The following is a 12,800-nucleotide window of genomic DNA, read 5'->3' as shown; positions in this document are numbered from 1 at the left end:
CTTGGCGTCAATAGCAGCAGAGCAGCAAAGTGGTAAGCATTTTTTAACACATTAAAATGTTTTAAATGTATGTTTAAATTATTTAAAGGGGCATTCCGCTTATTTGTAATAAAAATTAATTATCAAAAACGTTGTAAATTATCCCTTAAAATATTTTCAAGTATGCTTTTTATATCTATATGTATCTACTTATTTCTCTACAATTAGGCGTTTATTTTAGTTATATCCGTACAGTAGTTTTTTAACAGCTTGCGAAAAGTAAATAGTTTGGGCTTTAAAATTCGAAGGCTGGTTTTTTTAGGTAAAACTTTCAGATACGTAAAGGGACATATTTCTTTAGATTTTGATGTATAGTTTTAAGCCAAAAAAGGTTTTCGACCCAAAAAAAAAGCAGAATGCACCCCGAAGAAAATATTCTATTTTTTTTTACAATTAAGGCATTTTCATTTCAGCCTCTTTTCACTTCTGCAAAATGTCATTGAATTTTATATAACAACAACAAATAAACTGAGTAGTTACTTTCAAAAGATTTTATTTTGTTTTTTTTTATGGCTCATAAGTACATTTACATTTTATTTGATCTACACAATTTGCAGTACACTAAGGTACAAAAGTGCGATAAAACATTAGTATATGCCCACATGTAATGTCTTGCAGATTTATCTTATTCTAATGAAATGTCCCATCGTTCTTAAAGCTGCATGTAAAAGATAAGGTCAATGTCGCAAGTCCAACTTAGACAGGAGACCCATTTAAGACACACGTCATATACACTGGACCAAAGGTCAGGACTGGTAAATAATACATACCCTACACACTAACGTGTGTCTGGCAGATACCACAATCGAGCAATTTGAGAAAGTGGTTGTCAAACAAAAATTATCAAAACATGGCTTACATTTCCTTTAAGTAGAATATTATGGTACGACTTTATTGTACTGGCCACCAATTTTGCCTTTAGTACGACGCAATTTGTGAATAAAAACAATTAAATTCTTTATTGAGCGTGCTTCCTGAAGAAACACGACGCAATTATGTACAAGGACAAAATCGGCACATTAACAACAAACTTTGTATTTTAGAAAAAATGCATTTAATCATGAACTTGATCAGGAGTGCTTACGGCTAAATAGTCACAATCATATAACATTGAGAAATTATGAAGATAATGACGTTGTTTATGATGATGATGATGATGATGATGATGATAATGATGATGTTAATAGATAATTTCTTCTAGGAGGTGATGTATATGAACTAGCCACAATAAATGGTTTGGTAATAAATGGTATACAATTTCCAGAAAGGCTCGGAGTCGACGTTTTTTTTGGTGAATCATGTCACTCTTTGAATTTATCACGTGACCCCATGTTTGATGACGTATCGATTTATGTTTTAACACATAATGATGATGGAGAACACAAAATTGACCTGATAAACGAATCAGAATCGAATAATGGAAATTCCGTACGTATTCCATATTTGGAGGGATATACGGGGAATATAATCATTTTGTAAAAGATCAACGAGTAACAGCCAATATGCCCCATGTGAATATCTTAAAAATGCATGAGAGCTAATGCCTCGTGCAAGTCATGCAAGTCGATGCTTGCCTTCATTAACATCACAACCCCAAGCCCTCTCCCCTGGTTGTCTAGAACAATTGCAAAGTTGCAATACATGTTAAGTAGCCTCTTCTATTTGAATCCTCTCTCACTATTTACGTACTCGTTATTTCAGTTATACAGCCACTATCGCGACCCTCAGAATGGTGGCGTCTTCATTCTGTACCGAAACACAAAAGACAATTCACTTTCAATGGTTAGAAAAAATACATTTTTTTAAATTTTGTGTACGTTACTGCCTTTTAAATTGTATTATTCAGATGAAAAAAGCAAAATATTGATAGAATGTAGAAGTATTTTTTGCGCCTAGTTGTTCAGGACAATAATAGTTAGATAGCGTAAGACAAGTTGGTATCAACAACCGCCATTGTTCATAGAAATTTGTTTAAAAGCTTAGAGATATGTTTCCAACTATACACATTGTTAGTCCATTGTCCCTTTGTTGGAGTCGTTAAGCTGGTGTTGTATGAAAGATAGTAAAATATGCATCCTGTAGCTTTATAGCTCGACAGCCCAGTAAGTTCAATATGTAAAGAACTTTGGAAATATTGTATTTTATTCAGTTGAAAGGCAACATGAATCACTCAAAAAAAAGGACACTTTTATTTTTCCGACCCATGATCAAACCAAAATGTTTTCATATAATTTCCTGAAAACTTTACTTCTAAAATATGCGACGCAAATAATTGCCAATCAGTATATCATTAACTGAACGCCCGATTTTCATTTATTTCTTATTTCCGATCAAAAGTAAAGGTACTCTGAAACCGGATTGAAAATAATAAGATATCTCAGATTTCGGTTTCTTATTAAATTCTCTGGCCCCGGGACAGTCAAATCGGATGAATTCAGTCTACTGTGGAACATGATAATTTCCCAGACCATTGATATCCTTGGCGTTTATTGTATCCCACTAAAACAATAATTGCTGAATTAAGATATAACTCACTGATATGCACATTATGTGCGCTATTTATCGATACGTCGGTACCTTCTGGTTTTCATAAGTGAGTAAGTATTTCATTGTGAAAGTGGTATCAGGTGTCCAAAAGAGTAAGCAAACCCTCCATGGCGCCGCACACGTCACGTCAAAACAATTTGTATTTTTAAAAATATTTCTATTATATGTGTCTAGGTAGGCACCGTGTATCTAAATGGAAGTGGCTATGAAATAAAACAACACCACAGTAGGTCTTCGTCTGAGAATGGAAATACTAACACGGTGTATAGACTATACAAGACAAATCTAAAAAATGCCACCCGCGGGACAAAAAGGAAAAGTAAGTTTTGAAATTATAATACAAATGCAAAATCAATAATAATATGCATTAAACTTTCCATTAAGATTCAAATGAATCGATAAATTTGTAACAAAGCATTTTTTTTCACGAATCAAAAAATAATAAAATTGGATGAATTTGTAAAAGTAATATTCTTAAGAGTCTTTGTAAAGGCGAAACACACATTGACTGGCGATTGAATGCATCTCACTGAGTCGAGTGAAATACTCATATTTTTATCTTAAAATTGCCTGTATACTAAGAGCTGCTCACCATGTTCACCATGGAACATCACCATCTGATAACATCCAGTGGCATCTGCAATGTTGCAGTCGTTGGTATCGGGTCGACTAAATCCATCGAGTGATCAGCAACTAGTAGTCATTGAAAAGCCAGTTGCAGTCAGATTGTGTCTGGCTTAAGACCGACATGAACCCATCCTGAGAATTGGTTGTTGTCGTCGAAAATTCTGATTTACGAACGATGTACGGAAGATTTTTTCTGAAGTCAACAATTTCCATATCTTATAATCTTTTAAATATGTGCAATTGGGTCTGGAATCTAAGATTTTATCACATTCTACTTGTATCTAAATTAAAATATTCCTAATTTGACAATATTGTTTTAAAGATGCCAATGGAAGTCATGTCCAGCATGGAAATTGTTATAGCAAACGAATGGCTGATGGAGTACCATGGTTCGCTGGAAATATGTGGAGCAACCAAGGCAGTCAATGGAATGGAGGCGCTAATATGTGGGTTCCACCAGGAAACGGGATGTTTGGTAAAGAGGAGCTAGGTGTTGAGTTGCTGGTATTTTTGGATGACAGTATTTATCATGGGTAAAAGTTGATTATGTTGGTATTATTGTGTATAACCCTTTGGCAGGTGAACTGTCCCTTTAAATAGTATTTAATCACTTCATAACCTGGACAAGCTCGACTTGTGATACAGGAACTACAGACATGGGTTGAGTCTTAATTTTATTTCATAGTTGCGGTTAGTTTTTCTTCAATCTGGAAGTCCAAAAATTCCAAAAGCTTTACGATCACTATGTGTTGCTTTTGTCGCTATACTGAAACAACTTGTACTTGAGGCTGTTTTTGTCAACTCGGTATCCCCCTCGCATATGGTGGCAACTGTTTATTTCGTATCTTCGATCTGTTGTCAGATGTGTTTAAATTCTAAACTTGGGTGACAGATGAAGACTTTCCATGTTTTCATATATAATTGTCATAAATAAAACAGAATTCCATTATGGTAATTTTCTTAGACGATGACCTAAAAGTGATTGTTATTAATCTATTATAGGATGAAAGACGAGATGCTGGCCATGGGTCAACCTGTTCCAGATTCTGTCATATTTAATTTACTGAAACAACGCTACGCCATCATAGTCCAAGGGGTGAGCAAATTTTCTACCAATCTACCAAAAAAATACAAACCCTACATTTTCCCTTGTTGAAAGTTTGTTCCCCTTGATCGTATAATATAATATTTATTAGCCAACAAATTCCGACCCTTGACTCGTATGAAATTATTCATGGGCAGTTTTGTATTAAGTTTTCAAATAATTTCAATATGACACCATTTCCGATATTATTTTTTTTGACTTGGTTACAAAAGCATAAGGCAAGTAGTCTCTAACGCCTAGTCCATACCTGTCTATGTCCATATAATATATAATAACTAAATGGTAAAAGTAACGTATGTGGATTTACAACCAAGCAGGGTGTATACGTCATTTTTAGATTCGGTTTGAAATACGTAATGGTCTAGAATATAATTTGATGCTCATTTTATTGGCTTATTTAAGATGGATCTTCGATATGGAGATATAGCAGCTACTGATTACTCTATAAAAGTTCGACTAAAGGGTGTAATGATATGTACGGTAATGTTTTTTTTGGCTCTTTGTTTGTGCATAATGTCAGTTTACTATGTCGTAAAAGGCTGCATATGTCGTTTAACTTGAACCATGCGACTATGTCGTGACCAGCTAACTAGTGCTTGGCATATTGGTCAGATTGAACAAAAAGTTGAAACTCATTTGAAAGTCTTAAAAAGGCAATTAATCTCCGTCATTTCAGAAACCCCAAGCTTCGTTTTGGACATCAGCTCGAGCCTCCAAACAACTGGGAAAAGAACGTGGTGTCGTGGACGTTGATGATGCATTAGATGATTTTCGTGATTACCTCAAGCAGTTTGGACACGCTTTTCCGGAATATGACCATGCTATGACGTTTACTGGGTAAGGTAGTCGGCAGCGTTAAGGGGATTTCTCTGTAATTTGTGAAAGTGCTTCCGATTTGTTTTCAATATGTTGTTATCAGATCTCAGAGACTTTTTATTTTATTTAAAAACCATACGTTCTTCCAAATTTGGCTTTTGTCATTGTGATTGTGAAAATTCTCAAAAACTAAAACCTAGATTTGACAGGCAAGGTTGAACCGAAGTAAAAATATCAGTAGATGAATAAAATATCTCTTTTCAGATTTGATATAGCTTCTGAAGGCAAGACGTCCACCATCGGTATGAATTACAAATATTATTCATCGTTTCTTTAGTTTGTCTCGCTCAATTCATCATCATGCCAAACATTCTCTCTAATATCACACGATTTTGATAACAGAAGAAAACAATGTCTTCTTTTCTTCAATCTACTATTCAAATTCTGATCGGGATGTTGCTTTGGGAATAATTTTGATCGTCAATGTCATGCTAACCGACCAAAACACTGCTAAAAGTGGAACGTCGATACAAATCAATGTCCAACAATATGTATGTGTAATGAAACGTTGCAATGATTGTTTAATCCAAATCTACATTTTAATCATGTTTTCCATTGTGCTATTCCCTTTTTAGGTGTAGCGTTCTTCGAAGGAATTTGTTCTGACTTATCAGTGTCTATAATAGAAGACCATGGAAACACAGTTACTACCATTGAGACAGCTACACATGAGCTGGGACACAGGTAAGGGTTAAGGACCCGTTTTTTGATAATACCAAAGAAACCCAAAGTAGAGTATTTTGACAACTTTTCTGTGTATAGCTACCCCGCGATTCGTTAGTCGAGGTTATCAAGAAAATCTCTCAGAACAATTGCACGTAAATTGAATTGGTAAAGTAATAAAATTTTGCTAAAGTTAATAATTAATTTCAGTCCAAGGATCATCAATAAATGCATAAATCACAAGGCAACATATTCGGTACATCATATCCATGGAGAGACGAAAACATCGCGCAAAGATTTCAATTTTTTTAAAATCATTTCTTTATATTTATTGATTGGTGCTTTTCAGCCGTATATAAAGATTTTCCAAAGTGTTTTGCACGTGGAATCTTCTTGACCAAATTCAACCTACCCCGAAGTGGGCAGTATCATAAAAGTGGACTAAGTGAATTTGCGAGCTGACACCATTAGCGTGAAAATATAACGAGCCTCCAAGGGAGATAATTTAGAAAGGAAATAATTGCCGTTTTCGTATAAAATAAAGTCAATGTTAATCTAAAGGGACCTGTAATTGTGTTAATTCATCAATTAACTTATGTCAACTCAAAATCATTGTAGTGAAAGAAAGGAAGCTGTGATGAATTATAGAAATGTATAAAATGTAGAAAAATATATCAAGAATTAAGACTATCTATACATGGTTTAATAGCCACAATTCGTCGACAGTATTATAGATTTTTCCCATAGCATTATTGCGTTCCAGAGAGAATGACACATTATGAAAGTTAATATCAAATATCAAATATGTCAAATGTTTATTTTACAGCATCATTTTTTGATTCTACGGTTTATCCGATTTATATTTCAAATTGTCGATATTTCGGCTAGGTTATTGGTAAGTACGTAGTATAGTTCAAAGTTCATAAAGCAATATAACGTTTTCAAGGCCTTGTATGTGCCCATGTACATTATGTCTGTTACTTTCAGTCTTGGTTCTGAACATGATGGTACCGGAAACTTGTGCCAGAGTGACCTACAATATATAATGGCCTACTATGTTGGAACTAGGTCAGAACAGATAGAGACAAATCCCTGGAAGTTCTCAGATTGTTCCATCACATACTTCCGGCTATTTAAAGAGACACTGAAAAGGTATAATTTCAAATCAGATTTGCTTGTGAGGCATCAGTATTAATCTAATTAAAATAAGATTAGTTGCGTTATTTTTTTGTTCAGATTCCAGTAATCTAAAATGATTTATACCAACACCGTGTACCTTTGATGTTCATTTCTGAACTATTCGTGTCTGAATTTCGACTACGAATTATTGGATAGCGAAACCCAAAGTAGAGCTATATGACCAATGTCGATGTTTATTTATAAATGATTCTGATTGAAGGCAGACTGGCCGTGAGTTTGGCTGCTATGAATAGCTCATAGCGTCAACCATCCATACAAGGTATTGGTATAAATTTCCTTAGATTACTATGGAGTCCGATCAAAAAAAAAATATAACGGAACGAAACTGTAATCTAATTTAATTAGATTGCATCAGTATTGGCGCCCATCTGAATACTGCTTCTTTACAGGGAAAACCAACCTGTCGGTCCAAATTTATATTCTTCTCCAGCACTCTAATGATAGTGAAATAAATGCTTACTCTTCTAGAAAACTCGGTGATATCATATCGCAACTGCTGATAAAATATAATATTGAAACCTCAACCAAGAAGGACGTAAACAGTATTAGTTAGGTTTTTTACTATAGAGACTTGGGCACTATTCATCAACTCGTCTGAAAAATTCATCTTGACGATTGTAAAAAAGTTGTAAATTAACAGCACAGGCGTCCCTTTTCATCCAATTTAACTAATTGACATATGGCACATAACAAGATGAACTTCATTATAAACTAGCATTACCAGTCTAGTACATTAAGTTAGTCTGCCTTATCTTACAGGAAAAACAGGAATTGCTTGTTTGACCCCGCCACTACCGGTAATCTCTTTGAGTGGACAGTTTTTACAAGACAACAAGCCCTACAAAAATACACTCCTGATATACAGTGTAAGATATTCCAAGGTGGAATGTCATACCATTGCAAGGTAAGCATTGGCCTGACAAATCTTTCCATACCAGTTCATCGGAGGTGGTATACGGGCGGTATGCCGATATCCCATCCATACATGGATATCACGTCTGAGGAACGGAAAGGACCAGATATGTCTGGTTGGGTAAGCAACCTCTCTCTAACTTCTCCGTCATCTTTCTTCGAGCGTGCCGATCGGCTCTTGTTATTATGAAGCTAATTCCCGAAAAAAACCAACGTCACTTTTAATAAGTTCATTCTATCATGAGTGTGATTTGCTTAGAATATTAATTATCACTCAGATGATGATAATTATGCTGTGATTTTATCACCTGTTACAGAATAAAACTGTCATGCTTGCCCTCAGCGAAATTAATTATAAAACTAGTATTTTGTCAAATATAACAGGTATTTTTGCTATTACTTTTGGTAGAAAACTTGTTAGATTACAATTGTGATTAAAGAAGAGATTGGGCTATTGCAGACGGGGGACGATATGCAGTACAGACCCCTATCTGTATCACTGGCAAGGGAAACTTTGGTTAGAAAGATAGTGTGTTATAACCGGATTGATAAAGAACATAAACACGTGGCAACCTCCGTCTAAATTCAGGTTTATCTGTATTGTCAATTTCATTCCGAAATATATCAAGTTTCTGTTTTCTATTTGAATTTGATTTAAGAGAAACATTTTTTGTTGTTTCCGGTAATATTTCTATATAACAAACGATATTATATTACGGAAATGAATTTGCGAAAAACACTATATAACTATAGTGAAATGAAAGTAGTATTGAACCAATGATGATTGTATTTCATCATCGTTATCATCATCATCATTATGGGTTCATTTTTCTATATTACTTTGATCATGGCTACAGTTTTGCGACACAGTGGCGAGTTTCTATCAAAAAATAATTTTGTAACGGGATTTTTCGACATACTCGCTTTGGAAAGACGGGTTCAATAAGTGCAGAATACATCAGTCATCCATTGGAAAGGCTTAGATAACCAGAATGAATTGGGGGAAGGACGACTGGACAGATCAATTTCAAGAAATAACTGAGATACAAAAGACCATTTATAGTCTGTGTATCGATGACACTTATATGTTTTAACGAGTATCCATGCACTGTCGTACATCTGTCAGACATTCCTGTCTTCATGTCCTGGATTCTACCGTATCTGTCGTGTCAGGTATTCTAGAAGTCTGTATATGTCCTGCCTCGATTCTGTCATGTCCGATATTCTAGGAGGCTGAGTATGTTCTGCCTCCCATCTACCATGTCAGGTATTCTAGAAGTTTATCCTTCCACGCAATTGTCATGTCAGGTATATTAAGAGACTGAATTTGCCCTGACACGCATCTGATAGACATTCCAGATGGCTCAACATGTCCTTTCTCGAATCTGTCATGCCAGTCTAACTTTCCACGCATTCTGTCATGTCGGATAATCCAGGAGGCTTATTATGCCCTACCTCGCACGCATCTAGTCAGGTTTTCAAGAAATCTGAATATGCCACGTACCTCGAATCTGTCGTATATTGAGAAAGCCATACCTCGCCTATTTAGTGTCAGATATTCTTGAAGTATGTATAACCCACCATATTCGGAACAGTATAATATAGCTGAAAAAGGTGAATAAAAATCATATAAGCAAGACATTTCCGTAACTCAAAATCTCGTCCAAATGTATAGCATTGGACAAAATAGAAGAACCATCAGATGTAAGTTTTATTTAGCCTGAAATTTTCATCTGTTTCAGTTTTGATTAATTTAATAATGGGACATTATCTTTCAGTCATACGTGAAAATTAAGGTTCGTCGAAAAGTGATATAATCGAAGTTGGCTAAAATGGGGAAAATCGTGTAATTCATCTGTCAACGACTAGACCTCATCCATAAACATGATCCATTAGAATTTGATATTTGTAAAGATTGTTGTTCTGGAACGTTACACATGCAATTTATTGATTAACCAAGAACATCATGCCACCAGGCGGTGGTCTACGTACTTCGCGAACATTCTGTCAACATCACAATCCTAGCATTCTATTCGACACACAAAACTGACCTGACATCAAAATAACAGTTTGTCAATATATTGGCAGTAGCAATTGAACTATTGATATGAGTATATAAAGTACAATAAAAAAAATTCCCTTTAAGATAGTGCTCAATACATCAATACAGCGATAAAAAAAATATTTACATATGAGGAAGTTATATATATTATAAATGAGGAAGTTTTTAATGATAAATATGGTATCTCTAAATTTATTGTCCTCTGATAGCTGATAGACGTCAATTGCAGCTGTATCCGACATTCGGTTTTCTTCTTTGATAACAATAAATGCATGCCAGAAAAAAGTATCTATTGACAGTGTATATGTGAAAAGAATTTTATGTATGCTGATCGTAATTAAAGGTTGAATAAAGGATTATTGATTTTGAAATAGGACTAAAGTTAAAACTGGTGCCATTAAAGTACCATATTTACAATATTAACACAAAAAACAACAACAATATGCTTTTGAAAATTGAAAGAAAAGATTCAGACATTCCATTTTCTATGCAGATGGTATTTCCCCAATCTTATTAAAATAACATTAACATTTCGTTTCTTTTTGTGTGATATTTTCGTCTCCATTGTAATCCAGACAGTTTTCTATCACAGGCCTGTTCCGAAAACTTTATTCTTAACCAATCAAATCCAGTCATGCTGAACCAGTATCTTGACATCAAGGATAAACTCTAGGATAGCGAAGCCAAAAGAGGCATTTTGTTCTACTTTAGGTTTCGCTATCAGAAATAAAAAAAAACACTAAAAACGAAATTTTTAAAAAAGATTGGTACGACCGCCGCCGCCCCTTGTTATTCAACAATGAATTGCAAAAGACCTAATTTCACTGAATAAACCACTGAAAATGTGCTATTCAAAATAATTAGGCTTCTCATCATTAGGTGTACGTGCAGAATACATCACCGAAAATTGTAATTTAATGTTCATTTCGTGATTAATTGTCATAAACCCTTAATGTTCGCAATTCATTGCATCTAAAGTGTTAAAAGCGTTCGCTTTGAAATAAAGGTTTACACTAGTTTCTTAAAGTAGAACTGTCATATCATATAAATAATTATTTAATGTCACGACAGTTGATTTACTTTACAATTGGGTACCGGGATTTAAAAAAGACTTAAATTTTAAAGGCATGTATTGATAGTGTTCTATTCGCTTGAAAAGGTGCCTTATGATAGCTCACTGGGCTAACTAGCAATGTTGCTTCAAAAATCAACTGTAACATCTTTTTCTCTGCAGGGAATGGTACCGGATGATAAAATATGTAATAAGTTATACTGCTATATTGTTAAAACTGGACAGTGTAAACCAATACAGGCAATGGAAGGCACACCATGTGGTTTCAAACAGGTAACGTGTCTTTGTACATACCCCCAACGGGGATGAAGGGGGTGGGCGGCAAAAATGGTTTGCACTCCCACTTTATTTTCTATACATCGCAGAGTATCTTAAAATGACGTGTCGTCAAACTTGGATAATTCTGGGCACACATGAATTTGAAGGCTCAAATTTCGACGGTGAGCTGTGAACACTATTACTGATTGGGTTAGCTAAAAGATTTCCATTTCTACGATTGGTCAAAAAGAATGATGCACCGGGACGTTTAAAGGCACAATGAGAGCAATATATTTATTCATATAGGTTTGCTAACTGGCGACTGGCTTTTTTTTACCATTAGTTGTAAAAATAAGGCAATTTTACCTTTTTAAGTAACTCAAATTCACAATGCAACTTACTAGTTGATGCAAAATGTTTTGATACGTGAATTTTTTTTTTTAAACACATATTATCGATGATTGACATAATTTCCATTGACCATCACGAGCGATAATTCCCCCATCTCAGAACTTTCACAAGATAATACTGTCACATCAAACTTTGTATTTCAGTGGTGTTTACGCGGAGAATGTAAAATGGATACCAGCGCACCACCTTATATGTGAGAGCCGTGGATCTTCTTTGTAGACTTACTTGGATGTGTATAGAATAGGTTTTCACGGAAATGCCAAGTGTGAAATGATCATTTATGCCATTGAACATAATTGTATAACTTTGAACACAAAACGTTGTTGTCCTGGAGACTTTTTACCGTTAGAATTAATTTTAGGTCATTTTTTGTTGTTTCTTTTCTATCTATCTAACAGTATCGATTTCGACATTGTTATTATGTGGATTTCGAGAAAGAATTTGACGAAACTATGCCGTCAAAACCATTTGGCTTAAAAATAGCCCGTAATCATTTTATTTAAGGAAAAATCCACCCAGTTTCCATTTGCTATTAACAATTTTTTTTTCTGAAAAAAAGCTGTACACAAATTGATAAATTGCTCATACTTCCTTTGCGTTGTACTGGCTCAAATATCCAATTTATTAGTATAATATTACCAATATTATTATACAGAGAGCCCATTATTCAGCAGATTTCTGTTTCCGGACATAAATCAAGGGACATTATGTTTGTGTTTAGAAATTACTGATATAAGCATGAAAAAGTGCAGCGGTTGATGACTATTCGAGAAGCGATGGGTAAAAAATTGGGGTTAAATTTCGATAATTTCCAGTTTTATTCCCTTGCATTTATTTTGGACCACAACAAACCTTATAAATATTATAAAATATTTGCAATGCTTATCTTCTATTAACGAACCCAATCGCACAACGACATTAAGTGTTCTGAAAGTGGAGTGAGTATGTTACACTAAATACATCCATCACATAACTTGAATATGACACCAACTACTCCCACGTTTGATTACTGGCGCACAATATAACCT

At 34.6% G+C, this 12,800-nt stretch overlaps 1 protein-coding gene across 1 annotated transcript; it reads left to right on the top strand.

The window, feature by feature from the left end:
• Window positions 1-3,582: 3,582 nt before the first annotated feature.
• On the top strand, window positions 3,583-11,969 carry LOTGIDRAFT_160599 (hypothetical protein; the record flags this gene model as incomplete). Its single annotated transcript, XM_009055710.1, has 10 exons — window positions 3,583-3,746; window positions 4,216-4,309; window positions 4,721-4,798; window positions 4,995-5,155; window positions 5,399-5,436; window positions 5,770-5,878; window positions 6,845-7,009; window positions 7,817-7,961; window positions 11,266-11,376; window positions 11,916-11,969. The coding sequence occupies 10 exons, from the start codon at window positions 3,583-3,585 to the stop codon at window positions 11,967-11,969; spliced, it is 1,119 nt and encodes a 372-aa protein (XP_009053958.1).
• Between the last annotated feature and the right edge of the window lie 831 nt (window positions 11,970-12,800).

Source organism: Lottia gigantea (assembly GCF_000327385.1).
Source record: "Lottia gigantea unplaced genomic scaffold LOTGIsca_25, whole genome shotgun sequence".
Taxonomy (NCBI): Eukaryota; Metazoa; Mollusca; class Gastropoda; family Lottiidae; genus Lottia; species Lottia gigantea.
Note: the sequence above shows the minus strand (reverse complement) of the source record. Positions and strands in the feature narration are given on the sequence as shown.